Here is a 23,664-nt window from a genome sequence, read left to right as displayed (position 1 = left end):
GAGAGGGAAAGTAAGGGGTGAGAGTGAGGGAAAGGGAAAGTAAAGGGATGGAAGCAAGAAGGGGAGGTTAGTGGGAGAGGGGGAGGAACAGTAATACAGTTAGAGAGAGAGAAAGAGAGATACAAGGCACATACATACCTAAATACTCGTAGTGTGTGCGTGTGCGTGTACGTGTGCGTGCGTGCGTGTGCGTGCGTGCGTGCGTGTGCGTGCGTGTGCGTGCGTGCGTGCGTGTGCGTGTGTGTGCGTGTGTGTGTGTGTGTGTGTGTGTGTGTGTGTGTGTGCGCGACCGCGCGCACATGAGCGCGTGCGAGTGCGCGGACGTACCCAACACGACTGCCCTTCACTAAGTGGCCTTGAAAAGGGGTAAGGAGGAGGGAGAGGGGGAGGGGCAGGGGAGGGGAAGAGAGAGGGGGGGGAAGAGAGAGGGGGGGAAGAGAGAGGGGGGGGAAGAGAGAGGGGGGAAGAGAGAGGGGAGGAGGAGAGAGACGGGAGGGGAGGAGGAGAGAGACGGGAGGGGAGGAGGAGAGAGAGGGGAGGGGAGGAGAGAGAGGGGAGGGGAGGGGGAGAGAGAGGGGAGGGGAGAGAGAAGAGGAGAGGATGAGGCACAGACAGGTAGAGACAATGTGAATTAATTTAAGATAGCGGGAGAGTGGGGCAGGAAGGGGTAGGGCGAGGCAGAGAAACGCTGAGGTTGGGGCAGGTAGGAAGAGGGCAAGGCAGGGAGAGGTAGATCGAAGCTGAGGTAAGGAGAGGTAGGAAGAGGGTGAGGCAGGGAAAAGTAGAGATAAGCAAAGACAGGGAGAGGCAGGAATAAGGTGAGGCACTGAGAGGTAGAAAAGGTGAAGTACGGAGTGACTGAGGTGGGGAGAGGCAGGGAAAGGGAGGATAAGGTACGATGATGTAGAGATAGAATGAGACAGAGAGAGAGGGAGTTAGTGAAGTAGGGAGATTTAGTCCGAGAGTAAGGTAGGGGGAGGCAGGGGGAGGTAGAGTGAGGTAGGGAGAGGTAGGGTACTGTTGCGGCTACTTTGCAAATATTTTCAATGGCAGGATGCTCGTACAATACACACTTGAGAGCCATGTGTTACTCCTTACCCACAACCCCTATCGCACAGTAAAATGGAGTCGCTGACCAGGATATCACACTCAACCAAAACCTGCTTTTGGTAGTTCCCGAATATTTTTTCAGAGTTTACGAGATTCTCTCCTTCAAACGCTGACTGATGCGGCAAAGTCGGCATCAAAAGTTCTGCCATATTTCTTGGTTTTCTCTCCACGGGCGTTTGAAAACCCATTGAGGTGAACCCGCAGCAGCCGACACAGATCATTTAATTGGCCAAAGATCAGTGTCACATATATGTCCCTATAAAACATGCTTATGAGAGGCGTGAAGCGGAACACTGCAGGTTCTCACGTAAACTGGGAGGAAAGAGGTGTAATGCGTGGAAGTTACACCATTAACTCTGACATTTGAGTGAGAATAGTGATTACATGCACGAGTATCACTAAGAATGTATACGTGGGTGCGAATAATGGTCTCTCTCTCTCTCTCTCTCTCTCTCTCTCTCTCTCTCTCTCTCTCTTATGATGGTGGTAAGGCGAGTGAGTGATGTGGGAACTGGAAGCAGAGTGCCGTAAATCCACGCTGGTTCTGACTTCATTTTTCCACACGTTCTTGTTTAGTGGCCAGGATGATAGAAAACGTGATGATGGCACAACTAAAAATATATTTATTTTATGTGAGTATTGCTGAAGAAGGTGTGAATAATAAAACCGATCCTGACTGATGTGCACTGAAGTTAAGGGGTTAATATATCAAAGTAAATCTTCAGGACGTGCTGAAAAGTAACCAAACAAGAAAAAAATAATTTTATCTACAACCAACAAATAATAAAAGAAACTGAACATACAGCTGTTACATTCAGTAGTCTTTCCCTACACGATAAAAGAAAATGTACAGGTAACCAACCACAAATAGATCACCTGAGTTTATCCACAGTCAGTAGGAAAATAGCTGTTACGGTTCCTGTTATTCATTGCTGGCCATCATACTATGCCGAATTCGTTCACAGTTCAGGTACAAGCGATTTACTGAGATAATTGCTTCTGCTGTTCCTGAACACCTTAAAGTAAGTATGACAGTGTTTGGCATTTGTCTTGTAAATAATTTGCTAAATAATACTATATTCAGTGGCAGCGATTCTACCGGCCGGGTGCAAGTAGACATTGGTCCACGACGTATTTTTCCTTGTTTTTAAATGTGTGTATTATTCAAAAACGATATACTGTAAGCAGCAGTACATATTAATGACTCCTATTCATGTCAAAATCCCATTTATAGCAAAAAAAATAGCACAAAGGGGTAGTGTGGAAATTTTCCACACTAGTGTGGAAAGAAGTCCGTCTCTTCTACGTCTAGGTCCGTCGCTCACTTGTTTTTCGATATTAGAAGACTACTTCCACGAAACGGCAACCTGAAGGGCAAGTGAGGCAGGTCAGTGTAGCGGGTGCCATATTTTGAATCTCTGTGCACTTATCGCTAAAGGAGAAATTATAGCCAATCAGAGCCCGCGGCCGACAATATCCCCTTCTCCACTGAAAAGAAAGTTTATGAGGATAACATTTTCTTTCTTTTCCTTTTTTTTTTTTTTTTTTTACTAACAGATGCTTTGAAAACAAGAATTGTCACATGTACAAGACCTTTAGCTGTGAGGTGAGCAGTACATACATATACTCGTAAACATAAATACATACTGTACTGTACATACATACCGTACATACATACAAGTCATTCGTTTGAGTAGGATAAGAGAAGGAGTGAGCCAAGACAGGTGAAGCGGTAAGGGGGGGAGGCAGGTGTGACGGGACGGGATGAGTGGTGTGTGGGTGGTCGAATGAGACTCAAGTGACGGGGTAAAACGGAGAAAGCAACGTCATCACCCATAGCCATGGTCGTCGTCATTCTGATCACCACCACCTCTGTCCGCACATCACATGCGGTCATTGTCGTGTGCAGTCATCTCCAACTTTTTCAGTACAGTAACCTTTTTAAAATTACATCCTTAATAAACTCCAGACAAATTTATTCCTTTTAAGAGTTGCGATTTTAACTTGAGGGAAATTATTAGGAAGAACTCCGGAAATTTTGCACCACCTTGAACTATGAATGCTGGAAATTACGGTACAAATTGCACGAATAGTACGTCCTTCAAGTACCTGTAATTCTTGGCAATCGAACACTAAAAGAAAAAAAAATGCTCTGGCCAGGTGAAGTGACCCAAAACAATGAAAACGGAGAGTGCTAATGACCCCTTATTGTGCTATCATCATCTTGAACTCTAAGATGTAGCGAAAGATGCTACCATCAGATCAACTGTGCTAATAATATCAGCTTTATCTATGTAATCAAGTGCGGAAAGTAATCAAGAACAGTTCTGATACGGATGACAGGCTATCCTTCACCCTGACAGCAATGTGTGTGCTAAAAATATCCAAAACTTAATGACAGTGGAGAGTGCTAGAGATACCTGAATAACTTTAGTGATATGATTTTGAACAACGGTGTAGTCTATTATTTACTCCAGGCAGTGAAATTCTTAAAACTATAGGACAACTGTTAGACTCGGAGGAGAAATGGTCTAGGAGAGCGTTGAAGTACTTTAGTACAATCAGTACGATCTTGAATTATGTGATGTAGTTCTAGGCAATTAACTGCTGAAAAAATAATGTAAGAACACTGCTTTGGCTGAAGAAAGCTATAATCACAGAAATATTCTCAGAGATTGAATGCCTTTACTGTGAGGACAATTTAGTATGTATCATTATTCTATCTGAGCAGTTCGTGGCACAGTCGTACTCTGACGGCGGATGGGAAAGCTATACTGTCTTCACTTTACCTAGGCCCAAAATTGCCATCCCATCATCACTAACGCTGGGTTCTAAACAAAAGAGTAGCAACAGACTATGATGCAAGTCACAAGAAATGCTACATAAAGGATGTAGAGCCACATTTTTTTTTTTTCTGCCACAGGACTACGTGAAATAAGCTGCAAAACGATGAAAACCTGGGCCAGTTTAGAGTGAGTGAACTATAATTATCTAGTTTCCAATAATATAATGGAAATTATATTGTGTTTTTATGTTTCCATAAGTTGCCATAATTTAACACTCTGTGCTTGAAAAGATGAGGTATGAAAGTTAATGACTAAGAAACTGACAATAGATCGAAGTGAGTAAATAAGAATCGCATGACAAAAGTTTGGCACTCCTGGTTTGAACTTGGTAGTCTGTGTAATAACAACCGACAGGTGCATGTCAGGCATTTGGGGAGGAAAGGATATTCGCAGACCATGATGCTTGCAAAGAGGAGCCAGGATTCCAAAGGCTTGAGTGATGTGTAAATGACTCTTTGATCCATTTCACTAGGCATGCTTCCTCCTCCTCCTCCTCCTTTTCTATTTCTATATTTTACTTCACCTCATCTTTATCGATGGGAACATTATGGACTGGGTGATGGTGTTATTTTTCACTGGTGCTCATTTTGCAATTCGTAGTTCCTGGCTGATACACACAACTCCTGGTAATAACGCAGCTGCAATACACCATAAGGAGGCAATGAGTACGGAGAGCTAACTACAGTAATCTGGAAGCACCGTGCCATCGACCCGAGATTGTAAACAAAACTTAAGTACTGTTGCAGAGATATACGGTAGTCAGGAAAGATGGTGACCTATGTACGCAAAAATGACACCTTTTCGCGTACGGTACCGATACAAGGACTCTATGCCCTCATTTCGCACGCACCCCTGGTTAGGTTGTGGAGCCTTATTATCGCTGGAATCTCTCAAGAAAATAATCCTCAAGAACTGCTATTTGCGGTACCTAAGAGAGGCGCTGACCTGCATAAGTACAGATCACGTCGTTTCTGCCTGTCTATGCAACCCCCGTCACACACATGTCTTTGGATAAATTATGAAGCAGTATTATCGCTGGAGTCAAGAAAATGATCCTCTCTTACAACAATACAGATTTACGGTTCTCACGAACGAAGCTGACCTAGGCACGAACGAGTACTGGAAAGATCGCATCCTTTTCGCAAACTTCTACAATCTCTTTACGCCCCGGGGTGATATTTTGAGCGCCGGACTGAAAATAAGAAGATGACACCATAACTCACCTCTCATAATTTAGATATAATTTTACAGGAAGCTCAAGAGACATTGTAGGATTCTGCACTATCCTTTCTGTCCCCTTTGCAAAAATACATCTTCTTTACGACAAAAAACCGATCCTAAGTTTCTTTGTGAATCGCCCCTGACAGAGCTAGAGGTTTTGCCAAAGGGATTCTATGGGTGGGAGGGAGCTCATAAAGGACCGAACGGTGGCTGGGCGCAAGTGGGAGTGCTGAATACATTTTACTGGTGGTACCGTGAAAATGAGTTGTAAACTACCTGAAGATGATTTGCCTCCTTTAACGTGATGAGTATATTTTGTAATGTTCTTGCTATTTCCAGACAAATGTGTTCAGCTGTGGGGAGATCTCCTAGTGGAAGGGTTGCTGAAGACTATACCTAACCTCGCTAATTCGGAAAACCCTCCCTAAGGTGAATAAAATCGTCTGAATATACCAAGCATAAACCACAAAGTACGCCATGGGGTTCAAGGGGTTAAGCTTGAATCTACGTGGATGGAAGCAGAGTAGGCAAGCTGGTCGACATTCTATCTATCTGCCGCCAGACGTCACAATCCCGCAAGGGGTGGCCATTTGACTCTTGAGTTATTTGTTTTATGGGGAGGGGCACTAACCCTCCACCAACTCACTTGTTGACACGTAGGGAGCACGTATGGTTTGGTTATACGGTTACCAAAGGCTAATACTGATTTTGTTGAGGATGGTTGCTATTGTTAGTGGTAGCCGATACTAGGTACAGCTACTGTAAAAGTATTAACTACATCATAGGCTATTATTGGGTGACCGTTCCGAATTCATTACGTTATCTCTTCACCCTAAAAGTAACTGACAGATACATCTTCATCAATAAAGGAAACCATTACAAAAGAGTTTAACTTCGAATCTGGATCACAAGAATGGGTCAGTCTCAACCCCCACACCCAACTTTCTCTCTTGATTAAGCTAACCTTTCATGAACCGTTTAGTACTCGTACTTTTGGGCTGAGATGAAACATTTACTGATAGATATTATATGCGTAACGACGATGAAAGGAGGGTGCACACCGCTAACTGGCTAAATGAGACAGCAAATAGCCCTTACCCTTTTGTACACCATCGTTCATCTAGGCTACCTATCCATCCCGACGCTTTACCTCACGTACACTCCCGCAGTCACTGTTATTTTTTTTCCCCACATGGCCAAATCATCTAGGGTACTTCTAACATTTCAGCATGAACACCACAACGCTCCCGAACTTCATCTGTCCTCCTGTTTCTCCACTCAACTCCTAAAGTGACTATTCAGAAACTACAGTAAAAAATAAACAGCTAAAAAAAAATCGAACTTCCTGTCCCATGCACCTATCCTGTACTTCAGACAAAAGCAATAATGATGATGATGGAGGATCACCAGGTGTGCGTGTGCTCTCAGTTCTCTGCGCAAACCTAAACCAGACCAGCACAGCGGCATGTGTGTGGTGGTGGGGGGTGAGAGGGGAGAGGGGCAGAGGGGTGCGTAATGCAGGTGGCTGAGTGACGCCTGTGGAGCCACCAGGCGGGGACCCTTTGAAACCCCCCATTCACGACCAACACCACCACCCTGCACCAGGCTGCTGTGCTCTCTCGTTGGGGTCGCTTGTCTCAGCCGTTCCCAGCCTCGCCTGGGCGTTCGTATATTCAGTTTCAATACCGTAATTCACTGTGCACTTCTGTATGTGTCAATGAAGTCATTCAAATTTTTATAGGGAGGAAAAATTAAATATCTGCAAGGCTTTAGATGTTGCAATTAAAACAACGAAGGTGTATGCGTACACATCAGTTTGCAGTGCAACGACACTGAACTTTCAGTTCACAGTTTACATTCTGTGACAACTCTGATACAGCAGTTATCACATTCTCATCTTCAGCACTAAGTTAGGAAAAAAAAAAATTGTTTAATCTCTGTCACTTTAAACTATTCTCAACGACAAGAACGATTCCCATACTATGATAAATGAACCAAAATGCTGCGCATTTAATCCTCGTGTTGTCTCTAAAATTATTCCTTAAAAACACAGAGAAACTTACTGCGAAAAAATATTGTACCTGAGGAGGATTCGAACCTACTCTACTCCGCTAAAGAACACGAATGTACCGTTAAGTCAGTCTTTTCTGTTGCTCACCTGTGCCGAGTATTGTCTGAGACCATGAAAAGGTTAATGGTAACAGTATCTGCACTCAGGCTCATATGAATCAGTTGAGTAAAATCGTCCACGGTGAGCTGGAATAAAGCACTTGAGAGAAAGCAACCATGAGTTAAAACGTCAAACTTTACGGCACATTTTTTTCTAGCATTCATTAAATTAAGTCAAATAAACAAATTATGCCACGCTTCCCTCTCACAAACTCCTTACTGCAGTTCGTCATCTTACAGATGAATTTCTCTATTGACCTGATGCCTAATCAAAATCTAAAATCAGCTACATACTTCCGACGATTGCTGCAAACTGTCGGGAAAAAGAAATCCCAAACGTGCAATAAGATCTGTCGAGTGCTGGATTCTCAGCACGGATTCAGCCATGCTGTTTTTCGCTTTACTGTTCCATATTGAAGTCAAACTTTCTGTTACATTATATTCACTGACATTCCACCACAAAGATCCATATATGATGTAACCTAAAAAAAAAAAAAAAAAAAAATCCATGCATATTTTTGTAGCTCTAATCGAGTGAGAAGATAGGCAATCGATTCCACCCAATCGCAAAAAGCTATGCACCAAAAATTCCCTAGACAGGGAGATGTTTTTACCCTCTAAATGGATGTGTATTACTTGAAGCTGCGTATAGTTATTACCATAACCACATCTTATCCATTCATTTCGTCCATTCCTTCCTATTCCATTTTGCCCTTCCTCTGTCCTGCCCAGTATGTGATATTTTTCTTCTCCCATTTCCCCTCTCCAAAGCCCCGTCCTCCACCCAATCTGAATCTTCTTCCTCCCCCTTCCCGTCTGCCTTCCCACACTGCTCACCTCACTCTTCCTGTGCTCCTCACCTCGCTCTTCCTGTCCTCCTCCTCCTCCTCACCTCACTCTTCCTGTCCTCCTCCTCCTCCTCACCTCACTCTTCCTGTCCTCCTCCTCCTCCTCACCTCACTCTTCCTGTCCTCCTCCTCCTCCTCACCTCACTCTTCCTGTCCTCCTCCTCCTCACCTCACTCTTCCTGTCCTCCTCCTCCTCCTCACCTCACTCTTCCTGTCCTCCTCCTCCTCCTCACCTCACTCTTCCTGTCCTCCTCCTCCTCCTCACCTCACTCTTCCTGTCCTCCTCCTCCTCCTCACCTCACTCTTCCTGTCCTCCTCCTCCTCCTCACCTCACTCTTCCTGTCCTCCTCCTCCTCCTTACCTCACTCTTCCTGTCCTCCTCCTCCTCCTCACCTCACTCTTCCTGTCCTCCTCCTCCTCCTCACCTCACTCTTCCTGTCCTCCTCCTCCTCCTCACCTCACTCTTCCTGTCCTCCTCCTCCTCCTCCTCACCTCACTCTTCCTGTCCTCCTCCTCCTCCTCACCTCACTCTTCCTGTCCTCCTCCTCCCTCCTCACCTCACTCTTCCTGTCCTCCTCCTCCTCCTCACCTCACTCTTCCTGTCCTCCTCCTCCTCCTCACCTCACTCTTCCTGTCCTCCTCCTCCTCCTCACCTCACTCTTCCTGTCCTCCTCCTCCTCCTCACCTCACTCTTCCTGTCCTCCTCCTCCTCCTCACCTCACTCTTCCTGTCCTCCTCCTCCTCCTCACCTCACTCTTCCTGTCCTCCTCCTCCTCACCTCACTCTTCCTGTCCTCCTCCTCCTCCTCACCTCACTCTTCCTGTCCTCCTCCTCCTCCTCACCTCACTCTTCCTGTCCTCCTCCTCCTCACCTCACTCTTCCTGTCCTCCTCCTCCTCACCTCACTCTTCCTGTCCTCCTCCTCCTCACCTCACTCTTCCTGTCCTCCTCCTCCTCACCTCACTCTTCCTGTCCTCCTCCTCCTCACCTCACTCTTCCTGTCCTCCTCCTCCTCACCTCACTCTTCCTGTCCTCCTCCTCCTCACCTCACTCTTCCTGTCCTCCTCCTCCTCACCTCACTCTTCCTGTCCTCCTCCTCCTCACCTCACTCTTCCTGTCCTCCTCCTCCTCACCTCACTCTTCCTGTCCTCCTCCTCCTCACCTCACTCTTCCTGTCCTCCTCCTCCTCACCTCACTCTTCCTGTCCTCCTCCTCCTCACCTCACTCTTCCTGTCCTCCTCCTCCTCACCTCACTCTTCCTGTCCTCCTCCTCCTCACCTCACTCTTCCTGTCCTCCTCCTTCCCCCACTTTCGTTGTCTTCCTCTTTCCCCAGCTCTTCCAGTCATCCTCTTTCCCCAACTTCCTGTCTTTCTCCCTTCTCAGACTCTCCCCGTCATCCTCCCTTCCCCGACTCTCCATGTCTTCCCTCTTCCCCATCCCTATCCCCATCTCTCCTCGTTTCCCTCCCCATCTACAATTCTCCCTATTCACCCCTTTTCCCATCTCCAACTCACCCTGTCCTCCCCTTCCCTATCCCCAACTCTCCCCCTTCATCCCCTTTCATCCCCACCAATTCCTCTCTCTGATGCTTCCTTTTCCCCCTCCACCTTCCTTGTCCTTTTCACTGTCATCCCCGTCCCGTCCCTTCCCATCTTCTCCCTCCCTCCACCCTCATGTTTCCCCGTTCTTTTCTCCAGTTCCATCATCTCATCTTTTCCATCGCCACCATGCCCTATTTATCTCTCCATTGTTTATTACTACTGTCCATATCTCCACCACCATACGAGCACCGTCCTATCCACCTTTCTCCTCCACTACACCACCACCCACCTCCTTCCATCATACTGTCCAATCCGTCTCTCCCTCACCACACCACCTCGCGCTGCCCTAACAAGTGCTCCCACTCCCTACAGTACTCCCCTCGCCCTCCTCAAAGTACCTGCCACAGACTGCAATACCTCACCTCTTAATCACTGTCCCAAAAGTCTGCTCCTGCCTATCTGGAACAATGAACCTACAAAAGAAACTAGTGTTCTTATTTGTTCCAAAAAATTCCTTCCAATATTCTAGATGCCCTTACGTCCTAGCATTTAAGGAATGGAAGAGTAAACACTCACCATCTGCGACGCTGTGGAGGTTAATCAAAGGTGACACAAGCCGATGCTGCATGACTATGATGTGAAGACGATGCGAAGAGTCAACAGCTTACCTGTGAAGAAAGTGGTCATATCAGGTCACACTCATAGACAGATAGATAGATAGGCAGATAGATAGATAGACAGATAGATAGACAAATTTATATTTATACTGAAAAAACGTTTCTCACGTAGGGTAGAAATACGGAAAAAACTATGAGCTGACAGGCGGAGGGCGGTACGCTAAATACCCATCCAGCAAAATCCTTCTCACAGGCATGGACACTAATGGTTTAAGTTACAGCTAACGGGTTAATCATACAAGGCAGGTTTATCGCTAGGGAATAAATGAAATGCTCCCCTTCCTTTTTTTTAAGTAACCGGATTTAACTACGCAAATCATGTAAGATATTTCAAAGTGTTCATATTGAAGCAAACAGACCAAGAGATTTCGTGCTGTCAAGACAGTTAACAAAGTTCCGTTCTCTGAAGTAGTACGGTAATAAGGGTCTGTACTGTAAACCGTAGGCCACCTGTAAAAAAAAAAAAAAAAAAAAAAAAAAAAAAAAAAAAAAAAAAAAACTATTGATCCAACTGGAATAGAACATTTCATGGCCAAACAAGGGTACCTCGAGCAACGGTGTCATAGCTGAATCCTACCATAAAACTCAAAGATGTCAGGAAATACCGAGATCAGATGCCTGAATGACTGAGTTATTGTGTACCCAGGACACTTAAAATTCTGAATGGGAATAGAAAGTAATCTGAATGCTGAGCCAGTAAGAAAAATTGTGTTACTTTTTGGTGGATTGAGAAAAAATGCAAGTTAAGACGAATAGTCAATGCAGGTTAATCATGAAGAAGCACACCATTTTTAATTGTTATTCGCTCTCAGTTAGACAAATTAGAATATCCTAAAAACATATACAGTCAAGAACGAGTGACTTAGGCAAAGAACAGAGAGAGAGAGAACTTTTGACAAACGTACGAATATATAATCTATCTAATATTGACAATAGGTTAACTGGAAACACAGATTGAAGGAATGTTGGAATGGAAGATGGCAAAAATAAATAAATACACAAGACTGACTTAGGGTCATTAAGACAGACACTCATTTTTGCCACTTCCCAATCTTCCCCCAAAACACGACCAGCAACTATGTCACATCAAGGTCCTTATTCGTGCAGATGGATGAAGTGAGACAAGGGGGGAACAACTACGCTGACACTGACTTTTTTTTTTATTTTAAGTCCGTGAAATCGGAGGAATGTATCGAAAACAGATCAATAAACCACCGAAAAATGCAGGAAGAGGATTTTTTTTTTTTTCGTTTGTAAGGTGGACGAGCAGGGTGTCAGAACGTCGTGTACATATGAGAACTTACCATTAACACCTGTTCACGTCATCAACACCTGCACATTTCTCCAGTAGTCCAGAAAAGCAATTCACATAATCTAGATTTTTTTTTTTTTTTTTTACTACACCACACGGCTAACTATTCAGTATACACTATCAATATTTTAAAATCTTTACTCCAAAGATGAATGTCAAAATTACCAACAAACCAAAATTGCACAAAAATTACGGTAGCTAAGTCACAAGCGACCACTAACCTTGTTTGATGCACCGTAGTGCAAGATGACGGTCGTTTATGTTGGTAATCCCTCCTCTCATCATAGCTAGCCTCATCAGCACTCGTCACTACTATACCTGTAACACTGACAAATTTTTTAATTATCTAAATACAATTATCATACTAACCTTGCGATAATAGCTTATAAATGAACATCAAAATTACCATAAAAACAGCGCCAACTGCGAAACAATCGACAGACTAACCTGTCATTGCAGTCATCCTACAAACTAGCGAAGATCTTTTCCCCTGAAGCAGATTTTTCGTTGCTCAGTGGCAGAATGGCAATGACACGGCTAGACACTCTACATCATACAATGTGACCCTCTCTTTAAGCATCATATTCTGGTGCTAATCTCCTAAAATTACAGTTAAACACTGATGATGGAGAGGTGATCATTTTAGGCAAAGTTACAGTATCTACAATCTACATCCAACTCACAGCACTCTCCGTCACTAGCATCATATAATCTTATGTCAGTCTCTTAAAACTCAGCATTCAAGGTGAAGCAGTGGTGATTTAAGGCGAAGATAAAGCAAACTAAGTATAATAAATATTCACCAAAATGCAGGAGAGTGGTGGTATGCGTGCAAGTGCTCTGAGAACGAGCGGAGAGGGAGGAATGAGAGCAAGGCGCTGCGACTGCGTGGCGGTGCTGCGCAACGGGGTCGTGACATCTGCGGAACCTAAGCAAATCTTCATAAAGGATTTGAGCCTGTATTTAAACAGCTGGTTTTCTAGGCGCTTAATTATCAGGTTTCTTTTCCGTAATTTTCACTTTAATATTCACTCCATTGTGGTTGTTAAGTGTTCGGTAGGTATGAAGGCAAATGAAAACGGGCAATTTCATACCTTATAGCTACGCATCTGAGCAAAGGTTCACAAACAATTATCTGATTAATTATTTGTCGAAATTGTGACTTGCTTTTGGCAGGAGAAGCAAGAGACATGGGAATATTCTAATTTCTCATTTTCTGGCCCTTCCTGCAGGAACAAATTCTGGTTGGGAGAGGATATTTATCGTAAGTCTGTGAATCTACGACTGACTATTCGAAGCCCCACCTGCATGTTTGAACATCCAAAATGACCAGCATTTTCGCCGTGTGTGTGTGTGTGTGTGTGTGTGTGTGTGTGTGTGTGTGTGTGTGTGTGTGTGTGTGTGTGTGTGTGTGTGTGTGTGTGTGTGTGTGTGTGTGTGTGTGTGTGTGTGTGTGTGTGTGTGTGTGTGTGTGTGTGTGTGTGTGTGTGTGTGTGTGTGTGTGTGTGTGTGTGTGTGTGTGTGTGTGTGTGTGTGTGTGTGTGTGTGTGTGTGTGTGTGTGTGTGTGTGTGTGTGTGTGTGTGTGTGTGTGTGTGTGTGTGTGTGTGTGTGTGTGTGTGTGTGTGTGTGTGTGTGTGTGTGTGTGTGTGTGTGTGTGTGTGTGTGTGTGTGTGTGTGTGTGTGTGTGTGTGTGTGTGTGTGTGTGTGTGTGTGTGTGTGTGTGTGTGTGTGTGTGTGTGTGTGTGTGTGTGTGTGTGTGTGTGTGTGTGTGTGTGTGTGTGTGTGTGTGTGTGTGTGTGTGTGTGTGTGTGTGTGTGTGTGTGTGTGTGTGTGTGTGTGTGTGTGTGTGTGTGTGTGTGTGTGTGTGTGTGTGTGTGTGTGTGTGTGTGTGTGTGTGTGTGTGTGTGTGTGTGTGTGTGTGTGTGTGTGTGTGTGTGTGTGTGTGTGTGTGTGTGTGTGTGTGTGTGTGTGTGTGTGTGTGTGTGTGTGTGTGTGTGTGTGTGTGTGTGTGTGTGTGTGTGTGTGTGTGTGTGTGTGTGTGTGTGTGTGTGTGTGTGTGTGTGTGTGTGTGTGTGTGTGTGTGTGTGTGTGTGTGTGTGTGTGTGTGTGTGTGTGTGTGTGTGTGTGTGTGTGTGTGTGTGTGTGTGTGTGTGTGTGTGTGTGTGTGTGTGTGTGTGTGTGTGTGTGTGTGTGTGTGTGTGTGTGTGTGTGTGTGTGTGTGTGTGTGTGTGTGTGTGTGTGTGTGTGTGTGTGTGTGTGTGTGTGTGTGTGTGTGTGTGTGTGTGTGTGTGTGTGTGTGTGTGTGTGTGTGTGTGTGTGTGTGTGTGTGTGTGTGTGTGTGTGTGTGTGTGTGTGTGTGTGTGTGTGTGTGTGTGTGTGTGTGTGTGTGTGTGTGTGTGTGTGTGTGTGTGTGTGTGTGTGTGTGTGTGTGTGTGTGTGTGTGTGTGTGTGTGTGTGTGTGTGTGTGTGTGTGTGTGTGTGTGTGTGTGTGTGTGTGTGTGTGTGTGTGTGTGTGTGTGTGTGTGTGTGTGTGTGTGTGTGTGTGTGTGTGTGTGTGTGTGTGTGTGTGTGTGTGTGTGTGTGTGTGTGTGTGTGTGTGTGTGTGTGTGTGTGTGTGTGTGTGTGTGTGTGTGTGTGTGTGTGTGTGTGTGTGTGTGTGTGTGTGTGTGTGTGTGTGTGTGTGTGTGTGTGTGTGTGTGTGTGTGTGTGTGTGTGTGTGTGTGTGTGTGTGTGTGTGTGTGTGTGTGTGTGTGTGTGTGTGTGTGTGTGTGTGTGTGTGTGTGTGTGTGTGTGTGTGTGTGTGTGTGTGTGTGTGTGTGTGTGTGTGTGTGTGTGTGTGTGTGTGTGTGTGTGTGTGTGTGTGTGTGTGTGTGTGTGTGTGTGTGTGTGTGTGTGTGTGTGTGTGTGTGTGTGTGTGTGTGTGTGTGTGTGTGTGTGTGTGTGTGTGTGTGTGTGTGTGTGTGTGTGTGTGTGTGTGTGTGTGTGTGTGTGTGTGTGTGTGTGTGTGTGTGTGTGTGTGTGTGTGTGTGTGTGTGTGTGTGTGTGTGTGTGTGTGTGTGTGTGTGTGTGTGTGTGTGTGTGTGTGTGTGTGTGTGTGTGTGTGTGTGTGTGTGTGTGTGTGTGTGTGTGTGTGTGTGTGTGTGTGTGTGTGTGTGTGTGTGTGTGTGTGTGTGTGTGTGTGTGTGTGTGTGTGTGTGTGTGTGTGTGTGTGTGTGTGTGTGTGTGTGTGTGTGTGTGTGTGTGTGTGTGTGTGTGTGTGTGTGTGTGTGTGTGTGTGTGTGTGTGTGTGTGTGTGTGTGTGTGTGTGTGTGTGTGTGTGTGTGTGTGTGTGTGTGTGTGTGTGTGTGTGTGTGTGTGTGTGTGTGTGTGTGTGTGTGTGTGTGTGTGTGTGTGTGTGTGTGTGTGTGTGTGTGTGTGTGTGTGTGTGTGTGTGTGTGTGTGTGTGTGTGTGTGTGTGTGTGTGTGTGTGTGTGTGTGTGTGTGTGTGTGTGTGTGTGTGTGTGTGTGTGTGTGTGTGTGTGTGTGTGTGTGTGTGTGTGTGTGTGTGTGTGTGTGTGTGTGTGTGTGTGTGTGTGTGTGTGTGTGTGTGTGTGTGTGTGTGTGTGTGTGTGTGTGTGTGTGTGTGTGTGTGTGTGTGTGTGTGTGTGTGTGTGTGTGTGTGTGTGTGTGTGTGTGTGTGTGTGTGTGTGTGTGTGTGTGTGTGTGTGTGTGTGTGTGTGTGTGTGTGTGTGTGTGTGTGTGTGTGTGTGTGTGTGTGTGTGTGTGTGTGTGTGTGTGTGTGTGTGTGTGTGTGTGTGTGTGTGTGTGTGTGTGTGTGTGTGTGTGTGTGTGTGTGTGTGTGTGTGTGTGTGTGTGTGTGTGTGTGTGTGTGTGTGTGTGTGTGTGTGTGTGTGTGTGTGTGTGTGTGTGTGTGTGTGTGTGTGTGTGTGTGTGTGTGTGTGTGTGTGTGTGTGTGTGTGTGTGTGTGTGTGTGTGTGTGTGTGTGTGTGTGTGTGTGTGTGTGTGTGTGTGTGTGTGTGTGTGTGTGTGTGTGTGTGTTTTGACTTAATATTTGGAATTTGGGCGAGGGTTCACAGCGCATCACGAATTATAGCCCTCTTACATAGACCGAATTCAGATTTAGCCTCTCCAGTCCAATTAAGCATTTTCCACTTTATTCTCTCTACTTCCAGACAATTTTATTCAGCTTAGGCTAAAATTTTTGAACCGGAGAGGTTAGATGTAGCTTCTGTTATCTCTTTTACTACAGGGACACTCCCAGACCCAATAAAATCGTTTGTAAGGAAAAACAGTAGTAGTAGTAGTTGTTGTTGTTGTTGTTATTGTTGTTGTTGCAATAGTAGTAGTGGTGGCAGCAGCAATAGCAGTAGTTGTAGTGGTGGTCGTGGTAGTAGTAGTAGTAGTAGTAGTAATAATAGTAGTAACAGTAGTAATACTTGTAGTAGTAGTAGTTGTTGTTATTGTAGCAGTAGTTCTGGTAAGTAGTAGTAGTTGTTGTTGTTGCTGTTGCAGTAGTACAGGTAGTAGTAGTAGTAGTAGTAGTAGTGGCGGTGGTGGTAGTAGTAGTAATAGAAGTGGTAGTAGTAGTAGTAGTAGTAGTGGTGGTGGTGGCAATAGTAGTAGCAGTCCATCCATTTTTCACTTGCATTGAAGGTGAAGATATGGCAAATTTTGTCCAAATTTAAGTGAGAAAGGTATAGTTAAATCAATATGCTGGATAATTACAGGGATATAATTCAGCCATGGCCACTACTTTAGGCCTGTGAGAGTGGATGACATCTTCCTTGGCACAGAAAAGCTACGACGAAGTACCCAAACTGTTCGCCCCTAAAACTAAAATAGGGACCTGGGTTGTTCATTCGACGATTGCGTGTCGTAGTCTGAGGGAAGATTGAGACAGAAAAAAAATAGATGTCTTAATGGGCCTCGTATAGTCAACAGGCACAAAATAATTATAATATGCATTCCTCCTTTTCCAGAGCTCAGGTAGTGTGAAAGAGAAAAAAGATTAGTTACTCTAGTTTCTCCTGTATTAATATAGCGATGGTGGTATAGTGGTGAGCATAGCTGCCTTCCAAGCAGTTGACCCGGGTTCGATACCCGGCCATCGCAGTTGATAGATTTTTTACTGCGACTGTGAAACCTGTAGCATGACAACAGTCCATCTCCTCACCTGTTTAAAAAATGCTCAATAATAATAATAATTCTACATGAGGTGATCTGCGAAAGCAATATTAATGTATGAATTTAACAATGAAGAGCGTAAATATATTGCTGTTAGTAAAAATGAAGGAAGTATTGCTGTCACGGGAGGCACACGAAAAATATTAGGTGATGAGGCAGTGTTAGGTGAGTGTTATTGCCCTCCATAATATGTTGATGTGATGTGGCGGAGCTGGGAGGAGGGAGAACGAGGGGGAGGAGGGAGAACGAGGGGAAGGGGGTGACAGGGAATAGGGAGGTGAGGAGGGAGAGAAGGGGGGGACATTTTCTGCCAGTCATCGCTCCCTCTTCCCCCTGTACCACCCCCACCGGCTTCGTAGATATCGTGAATTTCCACCTTATCGCTGTTAGCACCTCCTGTCTTGGGTGTGTCTGTGTCTATTCCGTAATTATAAACTGAGACAAAAGCAACATTTAGCTCTTTCACTACAAGGACGCATTTCTTATCATATTTAGACTTCCGACAGACGATTCATCTCAAGATAACGCATTAAGGCCAAGGACGCCTTCGTTTTACTTTTTTATCTCATGATTTTTGTTCACCACTGGCGGGTAGGTAAGTAGGCACTGTGAGAAACTGGCGTGTAGGTAGGTAGGCACGGTGGTAGACAGGTAGGTAGGCACTGTGGTAGGCAGGTAGGTAGGTAGGCAATGTGGTAGTCAGGTAGATAGGAAGGTGAGAGGGTAGCTAAATGGTCATTGTGATGTGTCAGTAGCCATGTAGTAGGCAGGTAGGTAGTTGGTAGGTAGTAGGGCACTGCATATAAGTGCTATAGATTACCCTCTTTACGAGGTGTATGGGCCTGAGGCTAGGCCAGGCTACTGTGGTCCACTGTATTTAATGGTAGCTGACCAGCCAATTTCCCTGGTGGCATTTACCATCACCACTAAGTGTGCTCTCTTTACGTGTTCTAAGCACAGTTTGAGAGAGAGAGAGAGAGAGAGAGAGAGAGAGAGAGAGAGAGAGAGAGAGAGAGAGAGAGAGAGAGAGAGAGGCGTGATGAGGTAAATCTCTGGAGCCTCTCCAGGGCATATTTTGAGTTTCTCCTCTACCACTATCACCATCACCACCAAGTGTGCTTTCTTTACCTGTTCTAAGCACAGTTTTAGTAACATAAACGCTCTAAATAGTACAAAGAAACTCATCTGCTTCAATGCCAGAGTTTATCCCAGGCACCAAGAAATAGCCCAATGGTTAGTGGTAGGTGGTGGCGACCATCAACCACTCACTTGAGGTAGTGCTGCCTACTTCTTCCTTAGCCTTTATCATTCTTTTTCTGTGCCTGCCTTCCTCTCTTCCTATTTCTCCTATCTTTCCTGTCACTTCTTATTACTTTTCTTTCACTTACAGGTGGCTTTACATTGAGTGACAAGCCAAATGGTTTCCTGTAAGCCAAGAAACGATTTACAGCGCTGGGTGGTAATCATATAACCAAAGCATACGTGCTCCCTACGTGTCAGCAAGTGGGTTGGTGGAGGGTTAGTGCCCCTCCCCGTGAAACAAATAACTCAAAGTTAAATGGCCACCCCTTACGGGATTATGGCGTCTGGCAATAGATAGTCACACTACTGCTTTAAATAGCCTATAGCCCAAAAACACACTCCGCAAATCCTCAATTTTTTTACTGGAATATAAGTAAGGATAACTACCAAAATATCGGTAACAAGTGAAAATATGCCTGCCATTACATTTGATTGCATTTGATATCAATAAATTTTATGCAAAATAGAAGGCTGCCAGGGCGAGTTGGCGATCTAAAGGCGAAACACTTCCGCCAACTTTAGCACGTTTTTGCTCTGAATCCTGATTTTTTAATATTAATAGTTAAACACAATTTTCTGACCGGATTTTAGATAACTAGATGTGTAGGCTACAAACTCATATGGTGATGAAAATTATAACATTTTCCAGTTAAAAATGCCGATTCGATAATTCGTCGCACACGCGCTGGGCAGTAGGGTAGGGCAGGACATGAATAAGCAGGGCAGATCAGTGGACAGGACAGGATAGGGCAGGACAGGGTAGACCATGGCTAGGCAGGGCAGGGTGGTGCAAAGTAGGACAGGGCATAACAGGACAGGGTAGAAGTAACATAAGAACATTGAGCATAAGAAGAGAGGATAACTGCAGCAGGCCGGTTGGCCCATGTTTGTCAGCTCCTAGAAGAGTAACTGAACTACTAGAATGAGATAAGGATAGCAAAGAAGAAGGCTCTCCCCCGCCCTCCAAACCCTCCAGCTGAAGCCGGCAGGAAAAAGTCAGAAAGAACACCACACAGTATAGAAAAACTGGCGTGGACATTTTATAGGAAAGTGTGAAAGGAGAATAGAGACTATCATAGTGTAACCTGAAAAGGAAAAATTATGAATTAGTATTGGTTATAAGATTATTTTTTCTATACCCACCCCTTAGTTGTCATATGCTTAGCTAGCCTATGCTTGAACCTCTGAATGGAAGAGGCAGCAACTGCTTTACTAGGCAGCTTATTCCATTCGTCTACTGCTCTATTACCAAACCAATTTCTACCTATTTCCTTACTGAAACGGAATTTTTCTAGTTTGAAACCATTAATGCTAGTTCTATCCTCTATGCTAACTTTAAGTACCTTGCTAATATCTCCCTTATTTATACCTTTCATCCACTTAAACACCTCAATTAAGTCTCCCCTTATTCTACGCCTCTCTAACGAGTGCTGACTTAGTCTTTTCAGTCTGTCTTCATATAACAGGTTCCGAACATCAAGTTATCATTTTTGTCATTCTTCTCTGTACATTTTCTAACGAGTTAATATCCATCATCCACTCACTTGATGTAGTGCTGCCTACTTCTTCCTTAGCCTTTATCATTCTTTTTCTGTGCCTGTCGTCCTCTCTTCCTATTTCTCCCATCTCTCTTGTCACTTATTGCTTTTCTCTCCTTTACAGGTCGCTTTACATTGAGTGACAAGCCAAATGGTTTCCTGTAAGCCAAGAAACCATTTACAACGCTGGGTGGTAACCATATAACCAAATCATACGTGTTCCCTACGTGTCAGCAAGTGGGTTGGTGGAGGATTAGTGCCCCTCCCCGTAAAACAAATTACTCAAAGTCAAATGGCCACTCCTTAAGGGATTATGGCGTCTGGCAATAGATAGATAGATAGATAGTAAGGACACCAGAATTGTACTGCGTAGTCTAAGTGTGGCCTTACCAAACTGGAAGAGTTAGGTATAGCCTCCATTAACCTTTTTACCATTTGAGGGATGCTGGACAGAAATACCTTAACGTGATGGCATCGATATAAGTGGGCGACTCCACTGTCAGGTTATAAAAATGTCCCTTACTTCCCCCTCTCCCATCCCTGAAAAAGAGGAACGTTAAATCGAAAAAGGTAAGTCTTATACAGCCATAACATAGCTGATCAGAATTCCAGCGTTCATTTCCAGTTTAGAAATGTTTTCTTTTAGGTTTCTTATTTAGTATTCAATGTGAGCCCTCAAGCTCTCGAGATGTGTTTGTAAGCCAAACAGGAATGTAGTCGAGAATTTAAATATTTTACATAAGGCTATCCAAAATAATCATTTTCTGTTATATTGTAATCCTAGAAAACGGAACTTTAAACCGTAACTACACTAATTTTTATTGATACTGTCATGTTGGTCACATCCGCCACGACCAGGTAGATCGCCTAGCCCGAGCTGCCTGCAACCTCCCCCTAGCTGCCATCCGCCTCCCTGTGTCCACGACAATTGTCAGGAGAATCCTTCTCGAGGAATCCAGGAAGGACCTAGCCTTGCGTACCGATGCTGAACATCCCACTTGTGTCACCATCCAGCACTGTGACACCTACCGTGGCGTGAGACATACCTATGGCAAGCACCCCACCCACACCCGCCGCTGTGATGTGACAGTCGTCCGCAATCGCCTGGGGTATCGCTCCCCAGGGGAAATCACCGGACGACCGACCGCCAACAGGCCATGTAAACTCAGTCACAATCCAATGGATGAAGCATTATCCCATCATATCGTTAACTGCCCAGTTATTGCCCCCTTCAGACCCCCTGGACTCCTGTTTTCTGCTTTGTGTACCTACTTCATCACACATCTTGGTGTACTCGAAGACATTCTCACCCTCCACCCCGACTTCCTTTCATTGTAATGCCCTGGCACTAGGACAATGATCGGACATTTAGGTGTGTGTGTGTGTGTGTGTGTGTGTGTGTGTGTGTGTGTGTGTTGTCCACGCATACGCACACACATCAGGTGTACGTGCATGTAGTGTCCTAGTGCTGGGATTTTGAATCAAGAGGTACTTTTATAATGCATATCGCGTTATTTTTTTTTTCTCTATCCACCTGTGTATGTGACTATATAAAGGTATCTACTTAGGGTGTTTATGTATACACATGTCTCCCTGTCTATGTATCTGTATATATGAATATATCATATATATGTGCGTGTTGCATATGTACTGTATATGTATGCACGCCTGTATGCTATACATACCCATATCTTTATATATACGTACCCTATCCTGTACATGCAGTATGTCTGTTGCTACATATGCATGAATATATACATATATGTATAGATATATGCGTATATGTATGTGTGCATATGTGCCTCTCCCTGCATATATATGTACATACGTGTGTATCTATGTACCACTTCACTCATATCAAAACATGTAATGATAATTACTGTGCCAACTTTGTACCATGTATGTATCATTGTATGTCTTTGTTCATTATTGTGCTTGTAATGATAATCCCTTCTGTACCTTCTATGCCCTGTGATACCGATTTTTTCCTCATGCACCCCTCCCTGCTTGGCCTTCAGGGACAGTGTTCCCCAGAGTGTTGGGGCTTGTACTGAATGGTAAATCAAGAACCTTAAAAAAAAAAAAAAAAAAAAAAAAAAAAAAGACTGCTCTGCTATCTGAATTGAACTGAAATATTTACTGCTGTAAGAGGTACAGAATGCTAATACAACAGAAGAAGGTGGTGGGTCGTGCCACACACCTTCTTCAGCCAATACAGCAGCGGTTCTCAAACTTTTTAGTATGTGACCCTATTTGGAATATTTCAAGACTTCGCGACCCACAGGGAAAGTAAATGAAACACACACACACACACACACACACACACACACACACACACACACACAGAAAGTGGCCGCTATATAGCCTAGCTTACTTATTATGAATATGCTAATAGTGTAATAAGTATAATTATAAATTCGAGTAAGTAAATAAAATACACTGAAAACATTAGGCCTATTCTATGTCCCTGCGACCCATCAAAATTCCTCTCGTGACCCACCTTTGGGTCGCCACCCATAGTTTGAGAATCACTGCAATGCAGTTACATACAGTTAGTAAATGGACTTTCGTGGGTGTGGCCACACTTTTTTTTTTGTGTGTGTGTGTGTGTAGCCACATACCCATTGATAAAAAATTATCATATATATATATATATATATATATATATATATATATATATATATATATATATATATATATATATATATATATATATATAGGTTACACTCTGTTTCATGAAATACAGTGGCATTCGTATGACGTATACAGGAGTAAAGGGTAGTACTAGAATAGTAAAGGAATAAAGTGAAACAAATCAGCACCAGCCGTGGCCGAAGGTATCACTGGTCAGGCAATCTACCGCAGGGCCAGTATTCACAGTCACGTATGGATGTGTCTTACCTTCTTTGAACAATATCTCAAAAGCAGGAAACTATCTTGCCACTGACTTGGCCCACTTTGCTTTTTGTGAGAGGGAGAGCTCACAATCCAAGGGAAAATTCAGCTTCACTCTGGCATCACGTCGTTCCTCTGAGACAACGAAGTCCATGTCACGTTCAGGTGCTGGCACATCGCCGGCCTCTCCGAGGACGGGAGACTACCATGGGCATCAGTCTGGGCCATGTTGCTATAGGTATGGTCTGAAGGGCGAGGCCCGGGGCGCTTGCGGTGACTGAGGTGGTGACTGCGGTGAAGGCTGCGGGAGGTCTTGTCGGCACACACCTGCGCTCTACGGCTGCTCGGCAGTTACTGTTGAACTGTTCTACCATCCTTAATTGGATATTAATTTACCATCTTTTCATTTACCAAAAAAAAAAAAAAAAAAAAAAAACACGAAAAAAATGCTATCGAAAGGATGAAGTGCCCTAATCCTTATATCGTTTCAGTATCGACATACTATGTATCAGGGACATGCAAAAAGATACTTGCTAAACAAAGGGTGTCAGGAAATAACCAAAGCCAATTAGAATACGTCATGCTATCTTAATGTTTAATATGACGTCTTTACGTATTTCAGTAACTGCTACTTCCACACGATTTACTTGCTTCCAGGTGTGGAAATTCTTTGGTTGTGAAGGGAATACAGGTCATTCATATCTGACCCCTACTGTTCGAACGGTGCCACGAAATACCGAATCGGAGGTCATATACCAAATCTTCACTTTTACTAGGACTATATCTATCTATCTCTCCATCTATTTCTATCTGTCTATATCTATCTATCTATCTCTCTATCTATCTACCTATATTTATATATTTAACCATATAGGTTCATACACGCCGAATTATCTGGAATCCTGTAAAAAAAAATGTGCTTAAATTAACTGTTAATAAAAAATTAGGATTCAGAGCAAAAACTTGCTAAAGTTAGCGGATATTTCTCCTGCAGATCGCCAACACGCCTTGACAGATTGC

At 44.2% G+C, this 23,664-nt stretch overlaps 1 protein-coding gene and 1 non-coding gene across 2 annotated transcripts in view; one reads left to right on the top strand and one right to left on the bottom strand.

The window, feature by feature from the left end:
• LOC145410138 (putative cytochrome P450 49a1) overlaps positions 1 to 22,872 on the bottom strand; it is a 62,029-nt gene extending 39,157 nt beyond the window's left edge. Inside the window, exon 1 of the mRNA XM_080280336.1 lies at positions 22,760 to 22,872. Within this exon, the coding sequence (XP_080136462.1) occupies positions 22,760 to 22,872 (113 nt within the window). The remainder of the gene's footprint in view (positions 1 to 22,759) is intronic.
• On the top strand, positions 16,766 to 16,837 carry TRNAG-UCC (transfer RNA glycine (anticodon UCC)). The gene has a single exon. It is a non-coding gene; the product is annotated as a tRNA-Gly (tRNA).
• Positions 22,873 to 23,664: the final 792 nt, after the last annotated feature.

This window comes from Coenobita brevimanus, chromosome 84 (genome assembly GCF_032717465.1).
Source record: "Coenobita brevimanus isolate Jiangsu-jjx chromosome 84, ASM3271746v2, whole genome shotgun sequence".
Lineage (NCBI taxonomy): Eukaryota > Metazoa > Arthropoda > Malacostraca > Decapoda > Coenobitidae > Coenobita > Coenobita brevimanus.
This window is presented reverse-complemented; position numbering and strand designations above follow the sequence as displayed.